Here is a 26411-nt window from a genome sequence, read left to right as displayed (position 1 = left end):
TCATTTACAAACAGCACAGCCGTAGAGTCCCTCTTATCTTATTTACAATACAAGTAAGAGGTGTCCACATATTTACAAGCTTGTTTCACAAACGCCAGGTCTCTCTTATTTTGTTTGGTGACCTACTCACCAATACAAAGACGGGTTGTGTCATTAGAAAGCCTACTTTCCTTAGTGGACGCACTCTGAGCCCCCCACCACAGGCAATTCTCTGGGCAATATCGGTAGAGGGCGCATTGGAGTATTTTCTTTCTGGTGGAAACCAAATCCCTTTTTGGCCAAAAAGTACCGTTTATATGTGTGGTGGTGGTGGGGGGCTCAGAGTGCTTCCACTAAGGAAAGTAGGCTTTCTAATGACACAACCCGCCTTTCTTTTGGTGAGTAGCAAAAACGTTCTTTGTATTTACGCTAAAGAATAGACTATAGGCTGGTCTGATTTCCATGTGAGATTTAAAAAACGAAAGTAGCAGAGCCTTAGTGCAGGGCAGAATCATAAGCAGTAAGGCTATAGACCAGAGCTAAAGAAGAGCTGAAGTCCAAATCAACTAGTCCCTGGTATAATCCACAGTAGGTTCAGGAAGAGCCTAAATCAGTGTCTTTACTTGGGAGGAAAACGTAACACAGACTCACAGACATCCTTGGGCAGATCACAAAGTATTCCCTCTGGACTTGCGCGTTAATGCTCATCATGGACGATGGTGGTGGAATGCCAGAGGACATCCTTTATGGAAAACCACCCTGACCTCCACACCGGATGTCTGCGAATATCATGCCATGTTGTCCTGTGGCTTCATGCATCGCAACTGTGATCTGCGAAAGGAATGAAGAAATGAAATGCTGACTTGTGACAGAAAGACACACAGTAATATCGCGAGTGTTCATTTCCAGACTGTTTATGGGTGAATTTCTACACTTGCACAAATTGTGCAGTATGCATGCAGCAGTAGCCTAATGCTGCACCTAAAATAGTTTGTTCTTCCCACATTCACCTCCTGTATTTAATTAAGTAATGCATATATGTTTAACATCAATTTAACTCTTGATTAACAACATTTTTCTCGAGAGTTAAAGATCTATAAGGGTCCATTTTGTTACCAACTCTCCCATCATTAGCCTTAGCTGTGGGGACCACCTGGAACGCCCTCAAGGACCACTGGTTGAAAATCACTGGCCTAAAGCATGTCAAACCGGGGGACCTTAACATTTATAAGAATAAGGTGGTTGAGAACTCAACTGGTTTATTCACAACAAGCTCTTTCCCAGTTGTTCTTTTGCTTGCTTGCATCATCGGTGCATGTGCGTGTGTGTGTGCGTGGGGCCAGCTGGGGTGGAGAGAGAGAGAGAGAGAGAGAGAGAGAGAGTGAGTACAAAGGGCTGCTTCGTAGCTGCTTCAGTGAGGTGGCATTCATCATCATCCGGTTTCGGCGTTTCGCTTCGCTCAAGAAGGAGTTGCATATTATGTCAGTCAACTCAGTAGTGTAGTGTGTGTAGTCGGGCCGATATTCAAACTAACTCTAAACTCTTCATGGGCTTAGTTGGGTTGGGGGGCAGAATATATGCAGGCTGGCTGCGTCATATTCAGCGTCGGACCACAAAAAAAAGAGTAGGCTAGTCTAAATGAGAGGAAAGTAGCACGTTGTCAGACTAGGAAGAAGAGGCAGAAAAAAAACAGAGAGAGGCAGGACTTGTTCTTCGCTGGAACAGCCTACCCTGCAGTCTCTCTCCTCATGCTTCGTCCCAGCAGGCACCTCTCCTCCTCCCCGTGCACGCTGCTGTTGCTGGCCCCATTCCTGGCGACATTGTTGTGATATTAACTTATTTTTTTGCATTCTTTTTTACTTGTTGTTGACCCCCCCGAGAAGAGAAAGGCACAAAAAAACCCAAGCACCATCATGGAGCTTCTTTGCTTCGAGTCGGACGCTCTGGTGGTCAAGAGAGCCCAGCCCGACCCGAGCATTTTCCATGACGAGAGAGTGTTGCAAAGTTTACTAACAATCGAAGACAGGTTTCTGCCGCAGTGCTCCTACTTCCAGTGCGTGCAGAAGGACATTCAGCCCGGCATGAGAGCAGTGGTTGCAAGTTGGATGCATGAGGTTTGTACCTAGTAGTCTCATGTCTGTATAGGCCATTTTCTATCATGCACATATGAACGTTGAATCAAAATCAGTGCCTGTAGTAACGGCAACGTTTTTTGCATGTTAAATCAGTGGTTTTCACAACTCTTCATATCAACAAGCCAAGTTTCCATGGTTCCATTCCGGCGTTTGAGTCGGCTGACCACCATTTGTAGCCTCTCTCTCTCTCAGACCCAAAACTCAATGTCCACAACTCCATGCTCTATTGATGTGAGGTAGCAGGCAAAACGTTGATAAAAAATAACAATCCTTCTACACTCTAATACTTCTTTTAAATTAACTAATGCAGATGTTTAACAATACTTTTCAACTCTTCGAGAGCGTAAAACGAAACTTAACGAACCCATTTCATTTTACGCACAAAGAGTTTAAGATCTAATCATGAGGGTCCAATTGGTTATTGGTTAACAACTTTCGAAATGGCACGACATTCTTTAAGTTTAGGCAGAACTGTCACAACTTGTGTTTTAACGATTGAATGAAAATAACTCGGGCCAAAGGCGTGGGAGCGGTGGAAATTCCACCATGGTGAATTAACAACTGCAGCTTCAAAGTCATATGAGGCCTATTTGCATTACAGATTAAAGCTAAATATTTGGGGGGATTTGTGGGACCGGTTCACTTGCACGATAGATGACGGATTGAGTTTAATTTACGTCAAATAACGACGCACATTCTGCATTCCCAATAATTATAGTGAATTTCTGAAAACGCCGAGTCGAGTCCTCCATAATGGCTTTTCGCCGAACGGCCACATGCATGCAAAACCAAACAACCGTTCATTCTTGAAGAGATAAAACGGTAGCCTAAATGTTGTCCAACCGTGTTGGCAACTGTTGGGGGCGTTTTGAGAATAACACGTTAACGTTATGCACATGATTCCCGACTTTTAGATATTTTATTTAAATGTATAATCCCTTTTCAAAAGATGGTGTGAAATGTGAATACTGAAGGCAACGTTGCATGCATAGCGTGGGCTAATGGCACTGCACTTCCTATTACGCAGGCATCGGCTGCATGGGTTTTGTGCGTGGTTTCTTTGCCCTGTTTGAAGAAAATGCCTTTATAATTAATGTGATTCACACTTTAAATGAACAAAGGCCTACAACTTGACTAGAGGGAGAGGCATAAGACCATCAGTCACATGTTAAACCTGTTCTTTGATTCAGGGCATATAGCTAGCTAATCTACAGCAAACTTTGAAGATACTTTTGCAATGATGTATTATTCTGTCTGTCTCCCTGTTTTGATAGGTGTGTGAAGAGGCGAAGAGTGAAGCGGACGTCTTTCCCTTGGCCATTAATTATTTGGACAGATTCTTAGCGGTGATGCCCACCAGAAAGTGTTATTTACAGCTTCTGGCAGCAGTCTGCATGTTCCTCGCCTCCAAATTAAAGGACAGTCGGCCACTATCGGCAGAAAAGCTTTGCATGTACACAGACCACTCCATCACACCCAGGCAACTGCTGGTAAGAATATAGTCTTATGTTTCAATGGCCATATTCATAAGGACGTACATTGCAGTATCATTAATATCATTACGTTATTTGATAATATAACTGAATTGTATTGGTTAACAGGAAAGTGGTCCCATTTTCACTAATAAGTTATACTGCAGTCTGCATGCAATTCAGGCAACGTCCCTTCTTTGAACAGAACAAAATGACTCGTGTCTCTGAACTGGAGTGGCCTGTGATGCCATCTAGTGGGCAGTTATGCACTACAGGATTTAGATTTTGTCAGGTCACCCCAAAAGTGGCCCTGTTAACTAGTTTTATTGGACCATTATGCCATTACCTCTCATCTGTCTTCTCCTATCTGCTCCTACATGGAAATGGAATACACAATAAGCTTGCGTTCATGCATTTCTTGCACAGCTAATTAAACCAAGGAGACGAGATTCAACAGACCCTGTGAATTAATGGTTCCTGAGGAGCCATACTGATGTTACTGTTACTGATGATACTAATGGCTCTGTTCAATTTTGCGTGTAGTGGTTCTCAAACTTTAATTTCAAGGACCCCCTTAACTCTTGAGAGTGCAGGGCCATTTGGAACCCTGACTCAAGTACACCTTTTGAGACCCAATAGCAGAGTGTTTCCAGTGAGCCAACATGCACAGTAGCAGCAGCACCCTGACTCTGTTTGACCAGAATGGAACAGAGCCTTCGTTAGTATCATCGGTAACACCTGTGAAGGAAGTAGGGAAGGGGCCCCAAGTTCTTTCCAAAATGGCAGAGCCCATTGCAGCTTTTTTTTGGTACGAGGGGGGGGTGGTGGTGTTCAGTCTGTTTTGAGTGCATCGTAATGTTTTAGATTCCAGGATGTCCCCCTCACAGGATGCATAAATTGCATATAGGCACTGGGACAGAGTCGGGCACAGTGGTAGTTCCTCTTCAAATAACCATCGCTGCCGGTGTCAACAGCTGGATCGCAAGGGTTCTGGGTAGCAGTGGTGGAAAAAGTACATTACATTTACTCAAGTCCTGTACTTAAGTACAATTTTGAGGTAGTTGTACTTTACTTGAGTAATTCTAATTTCCAATACTCCACAACATCTCTGGTCCAAATGTTGCACTTTTTTTTATTATTATGACAAAGCATACTTTAACCATATCGGTAGCCTATATACATTTTGGCGATTAAAAAATACATGATCTACAAGCTCACAATGTATGCATTGCATTTTTTTAAATTTGTGAAATGGGACATTCTGCATACATGTTGATACCAATACTTTTGTACTACAAGTACATATTTTTTTTCCGGACTTTTTTTTTATAACGGAGTACTTCATTGCAGTATTGATACAAGTACTTAAATAAATCATGTACTTTTTTCCCCACCACTGCCAGGAAGTGAGCCCAGCAACTCTGTACTCCACCCTACTCATCTTTACTTTAAGATTCTCCACAGGGGCTAGCAGAGGTTAAATGTTAGCATATGTGTGGTAGGTGAGGCAAGTAGGAAGCCCATAATGAATGGCTGAGAGTCACATGGGTTCACTGTGTGAACATCACCTCGTTTCTGTGTCCTGGACTGCCCCGTATCATGAGAGGCAGGCCGGGCATGGTGGGAGACGCCCCTCCCAACCTCAGGTTTGGAGTGTTTTAAGCTGACACATCTGCAAAAAGAGGAAACCATTGAGACGTTGAATTAGTCACGGTTTCCGTATCACTAAAGCGAAAAAAGAAAACACCGTCGCCCTAACCAACTTCTACTAATGTTATACAATGAACTCCTTAGCCAAAAATAGACGCTCTACAAGCTCACAACGCAATTTTGATTTGGAGGGGGAAAATGTGGTCCATGTAAAGAGCCAACTCGGGTTAGTTTTACTAAGTCTAGAACAGGGGTCAGCAAGTAAGTTTGGCCTCAGGCCAATTTCTTTCTAAGGCATTAGTCTGATTGCACTAATTTCTCTTTTGGGTCATGAGCTAAAGATTTTTTGGAGCCGGTGCATAATGATGCACCAGAACACATTCAAAAAGGTATTATGATATTGCTATTAAAGTTAAAGGAGAATTCCATGCTAGAAGGCTTTCTTACCTTATTTGTAGTTGTTACATCCCCACCAGTCCAGGTATTTCCCCTAATATAAGCCCACAATGGGGGTTGGGTTTTTGTGATAATTTGCTTATTTCCATCGAAATAAGTAGTAAAGTGTGCTGCTTGGTATACCATTTACGTTATGAAGAATTGGAATATATACACACAAACAAAATAAAATGATTTTTGAGCGATGGAAATAAGCGAATTAGCACAACACCCCAATGCCCCATTCAATTAATTGAGGGCTTATATTCGGGGAAATAGCCAATAATGCACTTTTGCACAAAATAACACCTCTTTGGTGGGGACGTAACAACTACAAATAAAGGTAAGAAAGCCTTCTAGCATGGAATTCTCCTTTAATAATAATAATGTGTGTGTGATATAACTCCATACTGATAAAACACTCTGCATGTGTGTAATCAAATGTTACAGGTGCCGAAAGAAATACTTGGGGTAATCATTTTGTGCTGGCTACATCCTTGGCCTTCACAAAAGTTAATTAAAAAGTAAAAAAACAAAGAAAGTAAAAAAAGAACATCTGGAGACATACAGACATACTCCCTTTGAACAGAGATAAACAAGCTCTTTCATAGAATAGGAGCTCAAGGTCTCTGATATGGAGAGACTATGAAACGCATGCCTGTTGTTCGCAGGATAAAGGCATTCTTCAGGTGGGGGTCGATTCTCTATTTGGACATTATAGTCCAGTGCTTATCAAACTTTTAAAAATATAGGATCCCCAGTTTAGTTTACAAATGTAGGCCACGACACCCATAATACAGAGAATTTACACATCCGCTTTGGATCCATTCGTACGCTCTCAAGAGTTACAAATGTTTATAATTTAAAGGTCCATTTAGTTCCAAACTATCAGTAATTTAGCTGGGGACGCCGACGAAGCCCTCCATGGACCCCCTAGTGGTCCCCCGACCCCCACTGAGAATCACTAGGCTATATGTGGGACTGTTGGATATTATAAATTATACAAAATAATTTTGCCAGGCCAAATTTCATCACTGGCAGGTTGATTTTGGCCCACTGGACACCTGTTGCCCAGCACTGGTCTAGACTTGTTTTGAGCGTTTTATGTGGATACATTTTATATTTTGGCTTCATAACATCATCACTGGTACTTGTTGGTGGTTTTGAATAACAAAACTACAGAAGCTTTTCCCCCCCTCCATTATGCAAACAACAATTTTAAGGTACTCAAGATGAGTATGGTCTAGTAGACTAGTTGGTACATATACCCATTTAACTTAACATTTTCAAGTACATATACTTTCCAATGAACACACGCACACAGGGGCCAAGCTAAAGGTATTTTCCGCCAGTCATGTTTGTCTGGCATAGTTCAAACCCAGTCATCTATTAGAAGTATAGAAGGCAAGGTCCACGCTAATCACGAGCAACATAATGATTCTTTCTTTGGTTGTCGAGCTTCTGTGCCAGAATGTTTCATAAATGTCAATGAATGGGGATCATATCTGTTGATTGAGAAACCCCCGGCACATGTCTAACATCAATGCCATGCTCTTCATACCATGGAGGCGAGAAGAACTCATGCCGTGGAGCGAGACGCCACTTTCATCATTCATGCAGAGAGAGATTATGATCTCATTCAGAAATGTTCTGTAACTTCTGTTAAGTAATGATTAGAATGTATCGAGCCCTCTTCTTGCAGGCTGATGTCGTGTCAAGCAATGCATTTTGAACTCTGCATACCAGGGCGGGGAAGTGCATTGACTTTATAACCATCGGGGTCAAGCATGCTACAAGTTAAAATATGTTAAGTTAATATTAAAAATAAATTGTAACATTGGTCCACTGTAGCTGTGGTAATGTCCCAAATTAACCCCACACAATTTTGGTTATTGGGATGGGATATGGCAAAAGACATGCCATTTACCATGTCCTTTCTATTGAGCGCATTCATCTTTTGCCAAGTCAGGTGTTGATAGTACATGGTTAAAGGATGTTGAGATGAACATGGATTAGTCTTAAAAAAACTCTAAATATAACTTTCAGTACCATTTCCTCCAGGGTGTCGGGGCGTATTTGCAAAACTGGTTCCCCACAGCTACTCGAGTTGGTGTAGAAGCCATTTTATCTGGTTGAGGCTTGTGACAGGAAGTGAGTGGCTAGCTAGCTGTCTGTTTGGCAGAGACTCTTTAAGCAGCTCGTCACATGCCGGCAGTATGAGGACAAAGGATGAGAGGAATGAGAGAGGCATGCAGATAATGAGAGACAGCGAGGAGAGATAAAGAGGGAGAAATGTTACTCGTGTTACGGAGTCATTTCCTCTGAAAATGGCGTTGGACCGTGAACTTTCATGGTTGAATTGACGCACGGCATGATGTCATTTCACCCTCTGACTAAGTAAATATCACAAACCAATAGAGTTGACTCTTTAGTTTATAGTACCAAGGTCCATTATTCTGCATTCGAGGGGTCCCTGGACCACTGGTTGAGAGAACCATGAAATGTTTCTCAACATTAAATGGACTTCTTCTCTGGCTTTGTCTTGCAGGACTGGGAGTTGGTGGTGCTGGGGAAATTGAAGTGGAACATGGCCTCGGTCATTCCCAACGACTTTGTGGAGCACATCATCCGCAGACTCCCCCTGCCCAAAGAGCGGTTGGCCGTGGTCCGCAAGCACACAAACACATTCATTGCGCTCTGCGCCACAGGTAAAAACAGCGGTGAATCATTTCATGTAACCCTTTTCATCATTTCGTTCTCTTCCTCGCTCACACAGTTGCTCTTTTGCTTGCTTTTTTGTTCCCACATTCAATCACCACGCACATTCTTCCACTGTGAGTCATCTGTGATGATGTCTCTGCTGACCTTCCGTTCCTCAACAAGGTCTTCTGGCTGGGCTTCCCCCCGGGCCATCCTCTGTGCTGGTCTCTCCACACTGGAGCCTAGCTTTCAGTGTGGACTGAAACTTTAGCTATGGAACGTCTACCGAAAGCTGTGCTGTAGAGCTCACAGTGGGCAGGGTATACAGCAGTGGCTCAGGGGGTAAGAGCATTTGCAGGGGGAATCGGAAAGGTTCCCCAGTTTGATCCTGGCTCTGGTTCTTAAACTGGGTGCCCGCTGGCCTAGCGGTCCAGGCGCATGCCACATATAGGCTCTGGCCTGATGGCGCGTCGCATGTTCGAATCCAGTTCAGGATGACCTTTGCTGCATGTCTGTCCCCGTCTCTCTCTCCCTCTTTCCTGTCCATCTTCACTCAAAATATCACTAAAGGCAGAAAAAAAACAACTACACACTAACTGTTCAACAGCCGTCCACCGATCCTAGGTTAAACGCGCTACGAGGTATGTCTGCAAATGTACTTAGCCAATGAAACATTGGCTTTGCCCAGTGGACATAGCAGGGGCCCTCGTTCCAAAGCGCCTGGGAGAATTGTTAGTGCAGTGTTTAGATTAGCCACCCACTCAGATGACACGCACGCACACGCACACCTATGCACAAGCAGTGCACTATGACTCAGGTGCAGCTGATTTTCAGGGCTCCTCTCTGTATTGTTTGTTGACACTAGAGAAGCTAGCGGGTTTAAATAGTCGGGGCATTGGGCCAGCAATCTTCCTTCCTTCCTTCACTGCCTTTGTGTGCATTTGTAAAACAAAGTCTTTTGGCTCTGCAGCAGCACACATTCAGATGTGCCCTGCATTGTGTGGCTCCCCTGTGCCTGGCATTTAAATTCCATTATCATGTTTTCATATCTGGAAAGCGTGTTTAGAGCACCACCACCTAGACTCACTTTTATCTGCTGAAGGCAGCCAACCAACAATCATTGAAAAATGTAGTTTGACGAATGCGTTTAGGGCTTGTTGTGTGTCACTTTAGTCTTATTTTATTTTGTATTTATTTGGGTGTGTTTCAGTGGTTGCCTCCCGCTATTCATAAGCAGCTGGTTATGCCCCAGCACAAAACAGCCGCAGGGGGGGTGGAGACTAGAGAGAGAAGAAAAATGCAAGGCCTGCTGTGGTTGTGCTGTAACGTAAATGTTTGGAGTTTTATATGGAGTTGAGATGTTATTCTTATGATGGAGCTCCTCCTATGGACAGCTGGTCCTTGGAGGAGAGGTGTTGTGCGGTGGGCTACTCTCCAGGAGTTAGACAGAGCTATCGGTCATATCCTCTTTGAAGGAAGGAGTTTAGCAAGAGAGGGACTGGCCTGTGCTGACTATTGCCATTCACTGGGTTGGCTTGTGTAGGGCCTTGGGCAATGCAGCGGTCCAGCACTTATTAAAAGTGTGACTGTGTTGTGGAACCAGCAGAGGTGGAAAAAGTACTCACATTTTGTACTTTAGTAAAAGTATCAATACGGCAATATAGAAATACTTTTACAATTGAACGTCCGAAATTCTAAAATTACTTGAGTAATGGTACAAAAGTATTGGTATGAAAATGTTCTTCTATAAATATCTTTTGGGAAAAAAAGCAGACCTTATAGTTCGGCTATTTTCAAAATGGCCGATATGTATACTGTAGGTCTGAAGTGATTAATGTTTGTTTTTGTAATACTAATCTTGATTAGTATCTACAAAGTAAATTGTAACACAAGCTTTCAAATGTAGTGGAGTAAAAGTACATTTGGATCCGAGATGTAGTGGAGTAGAGAAGACTAGTATTTGAAATTTGAAATGACAAATGCCTCGAAATTGTACTTAAGTACAGTACGTGAGTAAATGTTTAGTTTGTGGTTGCTTTCCACCAGTATTGGTGTCGGGTATATATTTTGTATGTTTGACTGACTGGGCCTAGTTTGCACACAGTATACAATATACAGTAACATTACTGTGCTGCTGTTGAGAGAAAGTGACTAGGTGAATTGACATCATCGTCTTGCGTCATACCTACCACCCCCGGTATGATGTAAGGGCAAAACGGCCGCCATGTGAATAATGTGCTCAATCGCTTCCTTTTCCGCGGTCCGTCCAAGCCTGTGTTGATCTCTGAGTCTGGGACGGTGGGGACCAGTCGGTCACCAGAGGGAGTCGTTAGTGCTAAGTGAGTAGGAGGATGCATATGCTCTGTTTTTGTAATCACAGCTGAAGCTCTTGGTTAACTCATTTTGTGCGGGAGCCGGGAACCCCTTTTGGTGTTGGCATTATGTTATGCTTTTAGCTATTGAAAAATAGCAGATCTACAAGTTGACCTTCAAGCTACGAGCTTGAAGGTCAGCTATTTTCGGAAAATCGAAGAACGGCTGACGTGGAAACATAGCTTTTTCAGAAAACTGTCAGGATGCAGAAGACACTTTTTAGAATCTGATCTCAGGTAAAAATGGGTTAATAGGAAACCACACAGGTTCCCCCGCCGTGGTCGTTGGGTGTGTCGAAACTCCCAACAGTCTGTGAGAAAGTCCGGTTCAGCTGGGACGGATGCATTTTGGAGATGATTCGGATGCTTTTGCAACCGGTCGCCCGTCCCCCCCTTTGGGCTGAGTGAGGCTGCACTGTGCTATGTGTCCCCCCCCCTTTGGGCTGAGTGAAGCTACACTGTGCTATGTGTCCCCCCCCCTTTGGGCTGAGTGAGGCTGCACTGTGCTGTGTGTCGTTCCCCCCTTTGGGCTGAGTGAGGCTGCACTGTGCTATGTGTCGTCCCCCCTTTGGGCTGAGTGAAGCTACACTGTGCTATGTGTCGTCCCCCAATTTGGGCTGAGTGAGGCTGCACTGTGCTATGTGTCGTCCCCCCTTTGGGCTGAGGCTGACCCAAAAAAATCGATTAATCGACGTTCAATCGATACGCACGGGAATCGATTTAAAAATTTTGAATCGAATAGTCATTAAAAAAAAAGCGGCCGCTTTTGGTCCGCGAGACGGCCCCATTTGGTCCGCGAGCCATGCTTGCGCCTCGCAGCACCTCGCAACGCCTCCTCTTTCCCCGTGTTAACAAGGAAGGCAAGCGCATGCACCACAGCTCAGTGGACATTAAATATAGGCTACCATGTTTGATAAGTCATATAAAAACATTACTTACACGAAAATGAAAATATAAACTTCACTTGTGATTATAGATCACTTGGAATTATAACAATCTGTTGACTATTGCCTGAATAATGCCACTATAAAATCTCAACTTTTATCGATGAGCCATTGCTGCTTGGATTCACATGGTGAGTGCGCTCAGTGCACCGAAGAATTGATTGTTTTTGCTCCTACAGACCAAAACACCTTTTCTCTTTGGCATTTAATTGCACCTGATCGTATTATTGTAATTATGTAGCCTATACTATTTGCCTGTGTTTTGTCTTTTAATTATGCTTTTCTTTGTGCGCCGATGGTGATGCGATGCTCCACTTGTTTCAGCCTGTAGGCCTACAGCACTTTGGTCAGCTTTTATTGTTTTAAATGTGCTATATAAATAAAGTTTGATTTAGGCCTATATTGGAGCAGGTGCTGGCAAATAACTAATTACTGTAATGCAGTGAAGTTGCGCAAATGTCAACTCAATTAGCAAGCGGAGCTGCATGCATTCTGCACTGCAGTCTGCAGATCTCTTCTTAGAGTTTACTTTAATATTATGGTTTACTTTCAACCATAAACCATAATATGATTGACAAACCTTGGATTATAATTCTTCATCGACCAACAGCGCATGCAGCATGACTATGAGGTAATTTAACTATGTGGGATTTCTCCATCGGCATCGCATGTCGATAAAAAATGGGATTTCACTAGTGGCATTATTCAGGCAATACTCAACAGATTGTTATAATTCCAAGTGATCTATAATCTGTGAAGTTTATATATTTTTTCCCATACGCACACTCACAGTCACATTAACTTTATGATCAATCAAATCAACCGTGGTTGATTTTATTTCTGACAAGTGTCAGGCTTGAAGAGTTCATTCATGTTACCGTTCGTTTACAATTGACAGAGGAGTTTGGATTATATATATTTTTATTTGATGGAGAGGTAATGCCTGTTTCAGGCAGTTGACTTGTTACGGTCGGATGTTTTATTAAGCCTAATTATTTGTGCGTCACTGCTTTCATGAAGGCTGCAACAGTTGTTGCTTATTGTTTAAAATAAATGAGACCAATCCAAGCATGCCTTTCTCTCCGCTATATCGCTGTTTAAGCCAAAGTGTCACTGCTCGCATCTCGCGCATTGCGCGCCTCGCACCCCCCCCTCCCGTTGACGTTTCGAAGCGTCGACGTTCGAAACGCGGGAATCGATTTTGAATCGATCATCAAATACGGAATCGAAGGTCAGCCCTACACTGTGCTATGTGTCGTCCCCCCTTTGGGCTGAGTGAAGCTACACTGTGCTATGTGTCCCCCCCCCTTTGGGCTGAGTGAGGCTGCACTGTGCTATGTGTCCCCCCCCCCCCTTTGGGCTGAGTGAGGCTGCACTGTGCTGTGTGTCCCCCCCCCCCTTTGGGCTGAGTGAGGCTGCACTGTGCTGTGTGTCGTTCCCCCCTTTGGGCTGAGTGAGGCTGCACTGTGCTGTGTGTCGTTCCCCCCTTTGGGCTGAGTGAGGCTGCACTGTGCTGTGTGTCGTTCCCCCCTTTGGGCTGAGTGAGGCTGCACTGTGCTGTGTCCCCCCCCCCCTTTGGGCTGAGTGAGGCTGCACTGTGCTGTGTGTCCCCCCCCCCCCTTTGGGCTGAGTGAGGCTGCACTGTGCTGTGTGTCGTTCCCCCCTTTGGGCTGAGTGAGGCTGCACTGTGCTGTGTGTCGTTCCCCCCTTTGGGCTGAGTGAGGCTGCACTGTGCTATGTGTCTTTCGAAGCGATTATCATCGTCCTGCACTATTGTTGCCTCGACAGTGATTGATGTGCAAACACGGCAGCAAGATTTGTGAGCTGCTGGAACACAACCACCCTTAAGGCTAATCATTGTGTGTATTCCTGCACTGTCTGCCTCGAGTGATCTTGGTACATAGAAATTGATTTATTGAAGACTCTGACTTTCAATGTGTTGCTGTATTGTTGTATTGTGCCTTTTTGCTTTGACAATGTAAACGTACGTATATGTTTTCTCATGCCAATAAAGCCCATTGAATTGATTGACATGTGATAAACTAAAGCGGTTCTGTTTTCTCGTTGCTTCTCCCTCCCTCCCTTCCCGGCAGATTTCAACTTCGCCATGAACCCGCCTTCCATGATCGCCACCGGCAGTGTGGGAGCGGCGGTCTGCGGCCTGCAGATACACCACACCGACCAGACGCTCAGTCGAGACAGGCTGACGGACCTGCTGGCTAAGATCACCAACACGGAGGTGGTGAGTAGTAAACCATAGCCTGGAGTGTGGGAATTATAACATCTGTTGATATAGTTAGCTACTTACTTTATCGGTGTTGATTATATTGCATACACGGCAGTACTTTACCAACGGTATTCATAACCTCTCGCAGATTATAAGGGGCATGGAGGACCTTCTAGTAAACACCGTCGATGGCTGCCATTGTGGCAGATTGAAGCCATTTACTTTTCATAGAGGGAGCCTGTGGCTCTTGGCTGGGGAGCATGACTGCTTTGCTATAAAGAGCAACAGTAGAGGGAATGTCTTCTTTAGAACCCTGGGCCCACATTCTTGTGGTAGGACACAGGCAGGCGAGTTCCTTTGAGTTTCTCCCACTTTAGCTGTGTGTGCCCCTCCTGGTGGTAGAAGAATAAAAAATGTCCTAATGCGTTGGAAGCCGAGGGCCATCTTTCAAGGGGAGTGGCCAGTGGAGGGAGAGAGATAAACAAAGCGATCTCCCAAGTTATTCTCACCTATACATACTATTACTGCACGCTCCGTCCGGTTGACCCAATGTAAGTGTATTAATATTTGCGTAGGAGGATCTTCCGTCGTGCATTTGCATACAGTCAATTTGTTATCGTGGAAACGCTCAAAGATACAACTGTCTGTCTGTGTATAGTGGCATTACTACACAACCTGATGGAGGAAAGGACTGACGCAAGCCCAGAAGTCTTTCATAAAGGCCCGTTCCTCAGTCAGATGAACGGCAACTGCTCCCGCCATCGGGCTTGTGGTTATTATGTTGCCATGGCATCGTGGGCCCCGCAAACCCAGCCGTCACAACAGGCCCTCCGACTGCGGCCCATCAGGATCTAATTATCCGTACATTTCAAAGGAATGTCGGCCTCTTTGCGAGCCCCGGTACATTCTTTAAGGTCCCCGCTGTCGGCTTGCTAAGGCAGACCTCCCACATCTCGTCCAGATCGGCAGGGAGGAGGAGGACATGGAAAAAGAGCGTTCCCTTTAGGGCTGCAACACATTATTTTTTACAATTTGAGTATTGATGATTGTAATATACATACATTAGCTCAATTTGCTAATATTGTTCACCCAGCCGACAGTACTCGCCATGCAACATGCAGCAGTGTTGGGCAGTAACGCATTACTTAGTAATATATTAGTGGAATATTATTACTTTACCCAGTAACGGGGATATATGTGTTACTTATTACAGCTGCCAAAAGAGTACCTGTTATTATTACATATTACTGATGTAAGTAATGCTGCGTTATGCGTGATTGGTTTTTGTTTCTGAGTGAAATAAAAGCGATCTCTCTTCGCTGTATCGTTGTCTTATGAGTCGGCGCCAAGGTGTGTCTGTCCGTTGTCAGACCGTGGACGTGGAGCAAGGCAGAGTAGAAAGTTGTCAACATGCAACACGATGGTACAGGATGTCAACTTGTAGATCTATTCCTTTTTAAGCTTGCGCCATCGCACAAAGTTTGCAGGGATTCCACGTGGCTCCAAAACGAAGCCACGTACACGTGCATACTTTAAGTTTGTATCGGTGACGGTCAAAGCGCGATTGTAAACATTGTGCGGGTAGCATAGGCTAATGGCTTTCAACCGTGGTCTGTGAAGTATTCGACATCTAAAGCCGAATTTATACTTTTGTCGTATGACATGTTCGCACACTGAAAATAGCCGATCTGCAAGCTCTGCTCACAACACGTTGCTGACGCGACATGTTTGAGCTTGCACATCGGCTGTATTCAATGTGGTAGTAATGTAATATAATATGATATATTACTCTTAATACAAAGTAGTAATTCATATATTGGTTTTTAAAGGAGTTTTTATTACGTAATATTGCCCAACACTGTGTAGGATCATCTGCACTGGGATGCTTCCTTTTCAGATGCTCAAGCATGCACCTTGTACCGCCATGTTACACCAAAGTGCTCTTGCACGATATTTTGGTCTGACATTATTTGGAAATTGTTTGCCCGCAATGGGTGTAGGCCAGGGCAGTGATTCTAAACCTGTGGTATGTGTACCACTGGTGGTACTTGAGCCCCCCCCTCTGGTGGTACGCAGAGGAGTCTCCCAAAAAAAAGAAGGAAAAAAGACAAATGTGGAATGAAATATTTATATTACTACGGTTCTTTACCAATTAGTTGAAATAGACTCTCCAGCCGTGCTGAAATGGGCATAACACGGCTAGTTTATTTAAGATTTGAGAACGGATTAATCGCGTTAGAAATATCAGTTGTGCTGATTTAGACAGAGTTTCATTAGAGCAGCTTAGGAATGGAACAAAAAGATAAGTTAAATGTCCCTCCTGTGTTCACTGTGCATGGCTGAATAGGATGGGGCAGGTCTACGCTCCTGTTTTGTAACATCAGTTATTATGGTGGTACTTGGAGAGCCATTTTGAGAACCACTGTGGTGTAGTGGATGCAGTCATTCAAAACATCCTGCACTGCTGTCCCATATTCAGTTCTTAACCCAAACTTTAACCCGTTTTGAAGAGGAAAAAAAATCTTCTAAACCCTGAAGTGGTTGAATATGAAATTCATATGTTTCCATATCAATGGTTCTCAATATTTCATGTTATTTTTTCAAGGACCCCAAAAATTATATGTAATTGGCTGCCGACCCCATCTGAAAATATGTTGCTCCAGGGACCCCCCCCCCCTCAGAAGCAAAGATTTGAGTTAAAACGTTCGCTCTGAAAGAATATATATTCAAAGATTTGAGCCACATTTTCGAGATTTTTCAAAAATAGCAGATCTACAAGCTCATAGCGTGGCACTGAGTGCCGCGCTATGAGTGTGTAGATCTGCTATTTTAAAGTATAACATAATGCTTAAAACACCAAAAGGGATTCCCGCCCAGAATGGGTTAGATCAAAGCCATTTCTGCATAGGGGCCATTTGCTCTGAATGACCTAAGACCAGGGGATGGTGACTAGTGGGAATCGGTTGACTCAAGTCTGCAAAGCATTTCTCTTTCTTCACAAACCCCCAGGTAGGAATGAAGCCCTGGTACTGTCCTCCATATTATATCAGGGGTCCTCAATATGTCCGTACGTGGTTTTATTTACTTATTCACTGGAGAACCAAATGGACCATTTGTACTCAGGGTTACAGACCTGTTATGGTATTTCGGGGCTAGCTCTATATGCGTTTCCCTCTGGTAATATTAAAGGACCACTTCACCACTTTTCAACCTATCTTCATATAATAGAGCGCAGCAGTCCCGCCCCCTTTCAGAAAAGCGAGTGGCCCAGGAAATGAAACTCCAATGCATTTTTCCATCGGCACTTCGAATATAATTTATTTAAAGACGGTTACGCCGCGGACAAAGCCAATTCGGATCATGACAAATCATGACAATGAACACAATGTTTTGGGACGATCAAATAATTTATAAGACGAAAAACAAAACAAATAGTGTTGTCTCCTGCCTTTATTTTCTTCTTTCTAATGATTTGATCGTCCCAAAACATTGTGTTCATTGTCATGATTTGTCATGATCCGAATTGGCTTTGTCCGCGGCGTAACCGTCTTTAAATAAATTATATTCGAAGTGCGGATGGAAAAATGCATTGGGGTTTCATTTCCTGGGCCACTCGCTTTTCTGAAAGGGGGCGGGACTGCTGCGCTCTATAGGTCCTCTCTAATAATCATTTTTTTCTACTCGGTCTGTGTCTCATAGGAGGGCTGTGGGCAGTTCAGAAACCGTCCTCCAGTGACATCATCGATGGGGAATACAAGCTAATAGAAACTGCCGGCTTTCTAGTCCTGAAAAGTTGCAATGCGAAAATGGAAGCCATCGTTCTCACGATAATAAAAATCTTGTTTAAAAAAAAACACATCTGCCTAATGATGATGTCACTGGAGGACGGTTTCTGAACTGCCCACAGCCCGAGATACAGACTTTAGTAGAAAAACATTGTGCCATTTTATCATGATTATTAGTGAGGACCTATTATATGAAGATAGGTTGAAAAGTGGTGAAGTGGTCCTGTTGAGAATTTCCTCAAACAATCCAAATGGCAGCCTCTGGTGGACAAAACCATTCACAACTCCCCTTCCACCACCACAACTGCACCAATCACCCACAGGTGTCTGCCATCAGCACTCTGGGCTGATTGCCATTGTCAGCTCAGGTGTGCTCCCCTACAAACACTCACTCCACACACAGTTCACTCAAGGCTCATACATTGTCTGGATTTTCGGTGGTCACCTCAACACTGAAAAACCAGACTATGAATAGGCCTTCACACAGCTCTCCACTCCAGACCCAAACCATGCGTCAATGACAAATAACCATGGTTTCTGGAATTATGGAGAAATAAATACAACAAGTCAATGTCGATTGTCTTTAATTTGAACATTTTGGGTGGTCAGCAATGTCATATGAACAACGAACTTTTAAATAGCTCCATTTTCTTTTATGTCCGTGGTAAAAATGGATGACAAAAAAATTTCCAAACCACAAGCCAGCCATGCCAATGACCCCTGAATTAGATTTAGGAATGTTTCCCTCCCACCTCTCCCCGTGTTAGAGAGGATTCCTGTGCCCACCAAGTAACTAGGTGCACCGTGTCGTTGGTATTGGGAGTGTGCTGGTACCCATTGTTCTGCTCCTTACACAGACGGGACCACCTACCTTAACCCATTCTGACCTGAGATCAGATTCATACGAGGTTTCCACTGGACACACACTGGTCTGATTAACCCATTCTGACCTGAGATCAGATTCTAAAAATGTCAGTCGTTCTTCGAAAATAGCAGACCGCTATGAGCTTGTAGATCTGCTATTTTTCAATAGCTAAAGCATAACATGATGCTAACACCAAAATGGGTTCCCATTCAGAATGGGTTAAGACTCATAATTCCCTGCTGGTATGCCACGCATGTGACCAAAGCTGTTCAGTGTTCGTCCGCAGATGTCCAGCATGTATACGCATCAGATCATTCATTAATCCGTACATGTGGAGCCACTCGCGCGTATGTTTGTATAACCCATTTTGGGCGGGAAGCCCCCTTTTTGGTGTTTCAAGCATTATGTTGTACTTTAGCTATGGATTGAATAGCAGATCTACAAGCTCATAGCGCGGGGGTCCTTGACATGAAAATGTTTGAGAACCACTGGCATAGAAAACATAGGGTTTTTCCGAAAAACTGATTTAGAACAACATTTGTAGAATCGTTCTCGGGTCTAAATGGGATAATAAACCTTTTGCCCCCCCCCCCCTTTTTTCTTTTCTTCTAGGATTGCCTGAAGGCGTGCCAGGAGCAAATCGAGCTGGTGCTGGCCAACAGTCTGCGGGAGGGCCTGCAGAGGCAGGAGAGCGCCGCCGCCGTCCGAGTGGGCAACAAAGCGATGGAGCAGCAAGACCAGGCGAGCACCCCTACAGATGTACGCGACGTGAACCTATGAACTCGCTCCCTGCTCCCAGCCCCGTTTTAGAACGCAAGTCCTGCTGAACAATGAGCTTAGCGGGCAGCAGCAACGTGGCGTCAAAAAAAACATCCAAGCCATGAGCCGCCCGTCATTAGTTGTCAAGTCCCACCTATAAGCTCCGGTGATTCGGCACGTGTATTATGTTGGCTCTCCCACGATGGACGGTGTTAACAGTTCTTTGAGCTTTGCTGAAAACGGCATTTTTTTTTGGATTGACAGTGAAGATGCGTTTTGTTTTGTTCTCCGTTTTCCCCGTTAAGTAGTATCGAGTGGTCATAATTTGACCTGTTGTTGTTGAATGGGCCACATATAATCACACAGCCTGTTTAAAACAGTACATTTTTGAAAACTTGATAGTTCCTTAGGTTGCCAGAATGGAAACCTAAATATATTTTCTTACTTGAAAACAAAATGGGTAATTATACTATGATATATTCATATTTCTTTTCATACCATCTAGCGTAACAAGAAATAAATTTATCATAAATAATGTCTATTTGTTATTAGTACAGTCGAGAGACGACTTAGTTGCATTTATCTTCAATAAGCATTTATCAATTTCACAGTTATAGAATTTTTCTCAACTGTGATTTGTATTCCGTTTCCAATGTACAGGAAACGTGTGTGCATGAGTGTGTGAATGATGTGATTATACATGGCATTTAAACCAAGCTGTTGTCCACTAGGGGGAGTGCTAGATAAAATAGTGACTCTTGCTTTCTAGTGTGTTGTGTGCCACTGCTTGCTATTTGTGCTCATCTGTGCTGGCCAGAAGTGGGCTGGGCCCACTCGAGACAGAGTCGAGAGAGAGTGATAATGGAGAGGTTGGGGCAGTGCTTAATATCAAGATCAGCATTGTTTACTGAGGTCTTGATTTTACTGCCATGTCAAAGTCAACAGGCCAATATTCACCTTTTTTTGATTTGGAAGGCTGCATTTGACCCCCCATTTCCATCAGTGCCTTAGCCTTTATCCATAAACTTCTTTGCCGATCAAATGGTAAAACACAAAAAGGATAGGTTTAGGGATAAGGCACTGACGAAGATGGTGCCCCTAGACTCTTAATAGCGGTTGTTCCTTGTTCTAGAAAGAGATTGGGTGCATACAGTAGTTTGACTGTAGTGATTGGGGAGACGGTTTCGTTGTGCCAAGTAGTGTTGCAGGTTTGGCCGTGGTTGGACGGTAGAGAGATGAACGGAAAGCAGGTTTAATAAACTACAGGAGCCCTGTAGTGGGCATCATGTCATTATGAACATCCGGGCGAACATTCCGAGATTATGGATCTTTCGGATACTTCTATCATCACTGTTGATGTGCAGCAAAGCACACAGAGATGTAGTGGTTAAATGTTTGTGAGAGATGGCAGGAGGTTTGAGAAGGAAAAGTGTACAGAAAGTGTAAGAAGAAAATGGGTGATGTGTCCAGTGCTGGATGTTGAACGGAGTGTTAATCCTAATCTATTTAGTTATTCAAATGCCGCACGATACTTGAGCAGCGCACGCCACAACACGTTCCCGGGTGTCTGCCATTGTCTGATACCTTGTGAGGGAGAGGGTTCAGTGCACAGTTTGTGTGCACGGTAGTAATGCGCGGGTTGACCCGCAATCCGCGGATGAGTCAGACATTTTATTTCTTAAAATTTTTGTCGCGACAGGTTGGGGACGGTCAAATTAATTCATTACCACCCCTCCCCCAAGTTTAGCATCACTAGTGCACGGGAGTTTTACCCATCGTTTTCTCCGGTATCAATTTAACCATTGATTATAAGAAGAGAAACAAAAAAGTGGTTGTTTGCGGGGGAAGGGGCTCGGATCAATCTAAATGCACTTTTAAAACACTCCTTAAGAATACAAAGGGGATGGTAGTTGAGGAGATTCAGGTGGGGTGTTAGGGTTATGTTATGTTTTTGGTTTTCTCTTAAGTTATTCTTTTTTTTTTTTCTCCTTTTTTTCCCTTTTTCTGTGGGCTGGATTCCCAATTGGGGTGATGCATATTGTATTGAAAGCTATCCCATGGGTTAGTAAATGCAAACCTACAAAGCCAAGTCACGTATAGACTTAAGGCAAATTTATATTTCGTCATACGACCATGGCACTAGACAAAAATCACACTTTTTCTTTTGGGTGGGGAGGGGTGGTCAAAAACGCTTGTTGAAAGCGTTGTGTGAAGAAGTATAAATTAAGCTTTATTTTTTATTGCATTCATTCATTTAACCGTACTTGAATTTTTGGTTTGCCTAATCCATAGCCAAACTTTGTGATGGTTCTTTGAAAGAATTACATTGTGTTCTAAATATTACTTTCTCGTTCTTGTTTTGCTTGTTTATGTAAGATGTTCTCCAAACTGAGTTAAAAAATAAAAAAGCAATGCCTCAATTCCATTATCTAGTCATGGGCAGGGGTTGAAAATTTCTCTTCAATATATAACCAAATTTACCATGAGAGAATACTCGGTTTGACATTTATGACAGAAATGTTCTTTATTATTATTTTCAGAATTTTCTCGCATGTTTAGTGGTGCAAAAAGCCAAAAACATTTTGTATTAGAAAAAACTTGCATGCTAGTACAGGCAATCTAAGGTTTAACCTCAAACAAATTGCAACACAAACTCTTTCCACTTTCTTTGTTTCATCAATATGTTAGTAATAACATACCAAAAGTCCTAAGAAATCGGAGTAGGGGAACATAGTGAAAAATGCTGAAATAGATGACGTCACAATTCCCCATTGACGCCCATGTTAAAAATCGATTTATGGAAGTTTTCTTAGCTGGTGTCCAAAGAAAAGGTTAAATACTTTCCAGAATTTCCTAGACAATCTGTTGAATGCAGTAAATTGATTGTGCACAAGGAAATTCATAATATTATAGGCATTTTGTGACACCCTGTGTCTTTGCAGTTTGCACATGCAACAGAGCAGTCAATGCCATGCTTCTTGCAAGTGCACCTCAGGCTGCTGCAGTCTGTCTTGCAGGTGCATCTGATGACCCGTAGCAGTTCCTGTGGAGCTGGAGGTACGTCCATCTGGACAGGGACAAGCCCCCCATCATTCTCTTCCCATCCCCATTCTTGCGGCAGGAGCTCACATGCAGTTCCCTTCCACTGCTGCACTTGGTAGTACACACGGAGACTGTGTTACTTTGCTGCTGCAGCTGTAGGTGGCAGACTCTCTGGCTTTACATGAGATGTGCTAGTAGCCACCCCAGATGGCTTCAGCTAGCACTGGCTTCTGTGGCTGTCGAAGCATCAAGCAGGCGTCAAACAGTGCTGGAGGATGACTACACAGCTCATATTTGAACACTGATGGCAGGTCTTGTGACGCTTTTGCAGCAATTGTGAGTCGCTGGAAAAGTAGATGAGGATCCATGTGCACTGCTTCGTCATCAATCTTCAATGAAGATTTTGTCCTCATGGTGATTGCCTGATCCTTCTTTTTAAATGAGTACTCATAAGCATCCTGTCCATCCATCTTGTCTAAGATGGTGTTTCCGATGGCCTTTGCTGCATCGACATTCACAGAAGGGTGTGCGTGGACCCCAGTTGAAATACTGCGCAAGCTTGGATCAGAGAAAGGATGCCTTTCTTGGAAATATTTCAGAACTGTGAGTGTGTCCTCCATATCACGTGCTTGTCTTGCAACTGTCAGGTCTGTGTTCTGCTCACCAGTGTTGTGGTTCACCCCTGTCAGCTCTTGCATTGCAATGTTGACTTCAGCACAAGCTGGCATGGAGAGCAGCCATGTCAAACGTTTCTGCTCTGGCATCCCTCGCACTTTTGTGAGGCCACCACTGGTTTTCATACTCCTCATCAGAACCTGTTCGATAGCTAAATCTACAGACAGGCCAGCCCATAGCCGATCACTTCGTCTGACCATGTGGAATCCCTCTTCAAATTTCTGGTAGACATCTGGGTGATCCACCTGGAGCTTGCACATTCGCTGCACATAGATCTCGTATAGAGATTGTGCCCAGTGTAAGGAATTATTTCTGTTATTGCCTCAAGGTGCAATGCCCAATTTCCAGTACGTTCACCTCTCAGAAACTTTCGAAGTATGTCTACCATATCCATGTACTGCAACCACAGGGAAGCAGTCCTGCTGGAGGATTTCAAGGATTCAGTTTTGCTTTTGAGTTGTTCCTTGATTCTGAGCAACACATCAGCATTGCAAGTACCTCTGCAGATACTAATCCCTCCATCAACTGTGCATAGAGGAGAGCTACTTCATCCAGATCTGATTCTCCCGTTCCATTCCCAGTTGGGTTATCATCCTCTGAAATAATCTTCCTCAGTGGTGACATTACTGATATTGGATGTGGTCCACAGTAAATGTGTACCTGACGGGTATAATTAATCATCAAAGGTTCCTATTTTGTGGTTTAGTAAAGCAAAAATGGTCTGATATAAAAAAAGAGAATGCCACATGTAGTTTTATAGTAATAATAATTATAATAATAAATGTAATAATAAGAATTATTATAATACTTTATTATTAATTTAACTTTATAATGTTTATTCTGGTTGATTCTGGACAGTAGTGAACCATTTGTTTGGACATCAGACAAGAAAACATCCATAATTTGATTTTTAACATTGGTAGTCAATGGGGAATTGTGACATCATATATTTCAGCATTTTTCACTATGTTCCCCTACTCCGATTTCTTAGGACTTTTGATATGTTATTACTAACATATTGATGAAACAAAAAAAGTGGAAAGAGTTTGTGTTGCAATTTGTTTGAGGTTAAACCTTAGATTGCCTGTACTATGCTTTAAACATTAACATTGTTGATGCTTTTAAAGGTTTGTTTTTGTGAATAATTTGAAAGATATAATTCCAAAGTGTTTATATTATAGACATCTTCCTCTTGCTGCTATTAAGCTTTTCTTTTTCTAGTCTTACACAAAGATTACGTTGCCTTATTGTGATTCACTTGAGTGTGCTGCTATATTATGACATTTTGAAAATGTAACGTTCTCCTTGCTTTTCTGCCTTGTGCGTACTAGAGGGCAAGTAAGAGGTTTGGTCTGGGACTGGAAGCACTTGTGTTTGCAGACCTTTTTTGAATAGCATGTTTATTCTCAATTATTGTCTGTTATATTCCTATTATCTGATATTCTTGCTGCTTCCTGTGTTGTTTGTGTACCTCAGGTTCCTAGGACAGAAAGAGCGAGATTCCATCTTGCATTACCTCATCATAACTGGGCAGTTTTTGTTTTTTTCTTCTTCTGGGGTGGGGGTGGGTGGGGTTCATCTCTTGACTCTGAATTTGTTGGACGGGTTACGTTAATTTCCTGGAAGAGAGGCATGATGGCACCTCTTTGAATCCACTAAACGGATTCAAGTGATCACTCATTGGTGACTACCAGTATTCTACAAATTTGTTTCCCATGTCTCATTTGGTGCTAAATCAGAGAAAGTGACGGTGTATATAGTTTGTATTTCAAAGACAGAAAAAAAATCTATATTATTGGTTTTCTTTTCCTATAGAATTTCCCCCTTCTTTCTTTTGAATTTGACATTTTTAAGATGAGTGCATTGGACTAAGTGAAGCATTTTATCCCCCCTTTCCTTTCATTCTTTTTTTTTTTTACATTTTTTTTGTGAGGTACCCATTTTAGTCCACATTTTAGTCACCAGAAGTAAGTAAATTGTTAATTAATTGTTCGTGTTCATTATTGTTCATGTGTCGAGAGGATGTGGGACTGCCAGTTGTTTTTATGCCACACTCCCTTTTCTACCACCACAATAAATCACATAATGTACCTCAGACATGTCTGATCCAAAATAACTGTTCATTGTGTTCAATAAATTGGCTAAAGATCTTTGTGTGGCATTTTCCTTCTCTACAGTTAATGGCCGTTGCAGAGATGTCTTTACTAGTCTTGTGTTTCAGGGTACTAACTTTCCAGGAGGAGAGATGGCTGCAGTTTGCAGCCTGAAAAGGAATGAGATGAGATGTGTTACAACAGCAAAGTGCATAGAGCTAAAAACTAAAAAACTACTGGACAGACAGAAAAACACAAAGGACATAACCACACAAGACCAGGACCATATGGGTGGGGGGGCAGTTCTTAATGCTTCTATGAATTGCGTAGTCTGATGGCAGTTGGCATAAAGGAGTGTCTGTAGCGTTCCGTGCGCATCAGGGGGAGTGTGAGCCTACTGCTGAAGGTGCTCGTCCTTTCCCGCAGCACACCATGGAAGGGGTGGGAGGGATTATCCAGCATGGAGTCCAGTTTAACCCCGATCCTCCTCTCCACTACTGACTGTAGGCTCTCCATTCGGAGGCCAACAACAGAGCTGGCCTTCTTTATGATTTTGTTGAGCCTGTTGAGCTCCCCGGCCTTACCAGCATACCACTGCATAGAATAAGATACTGGCCACAACCGACTGGTAAAACATAACCAGTAGCCTGCTACAAACTCCAAAGGACTTGAGCCTCCTCAGGAGGTACAGTCTGCTCTGTCCCTTCTTGTAGACGGTCTCAGTGTTGTCCTTCCAGTCCAGGTCCTTGTTCAGGTGGATACCCAGGAACTTGTAGGAGTCCACGATCTCCACCTCCTCTCCCTGGATGGTGATGGGTGCTGGGGTCCTCCTCTTGCTCCGCCTAGCGTCGAACACCAGCTCTTTGGTTTTTTTAATGTTCAGCAGCAGGTGGTTTTGTTCCGCCCAGCCGATGAAGTTCTCCACCACGCTCCTGTACTCCCCGTCTTTGTCCTCCGTGATGCAGCCCACAATGGAGGAGTCATCGGAGAATTTCTCAGCATTTTTTTATTTTTGTCAAATCATCAAAAATGATGAAAAACGGCGCGCTATAGTATGCCGTACGATATAGGCTATAGCCCATGGTCCAAAATGATGAGAAACGAGGATAACTTTTTTTTCAAAAATTCAAAAAACATGGGCTATAACCCATTGTTTTTTTCATTTTTTCATTTTTGTCAAATCATCAAAAATGATGAAAAATGGCGCGCTATAGTATGCCGTACGATATAAGCTATAGCCCATGGTCCAAAATGATGAGAAACGAGGATAATTCTTAT

General features: G+C 43.3%; 1 protein-coding gene across 1 annotated transcript; it reads left to right on the top strand.

Annotated features, from left to right (window-relative positions):
• The first annotated feature begins 1393 nt into the window (after positions 1-1393).
• On the top strand, positions 1394-25190 carry LOC308311133 (G1/S-specific cyclin-D2-like). The gene is made up of 5 exons (XM_080757676.1): positions 1394-2093; positions 3389-3604; positions 8220-8379; positions 13781-13929; positions 19177-25190. The coding sequence occupies exons 1-5, from the start codon at positions 1893-1895 to the stop codon at positions 19342-19344; spliced, it is 894 nt and encodes a 297-aa protein (XP_080613802.1). The 5' UTR covers positions 1394-1892; the 3' UTR covers positions 19345-25190.
• The last annotated feature ends 1221 nt before the right edge of the window (positions 25191-26411 follow it).

This window comes from Protomyctophum bolini (genome assembly GCF_963924005.1).
Source record: "Protomyctophum bolini genome assembly, chromosome: 23".
Taxonomy (NCBI): Eukaryota; Metazoa; Chordata; class Actinopteri; order Myctophiformes; family Myctophidae; genus Protomyctophum; species Protomyctophum bolini.
Note: the sequence above shows the minus strand (reverse complement) of the source record. Positions and strands in the feature narration are given on the sequence as shown.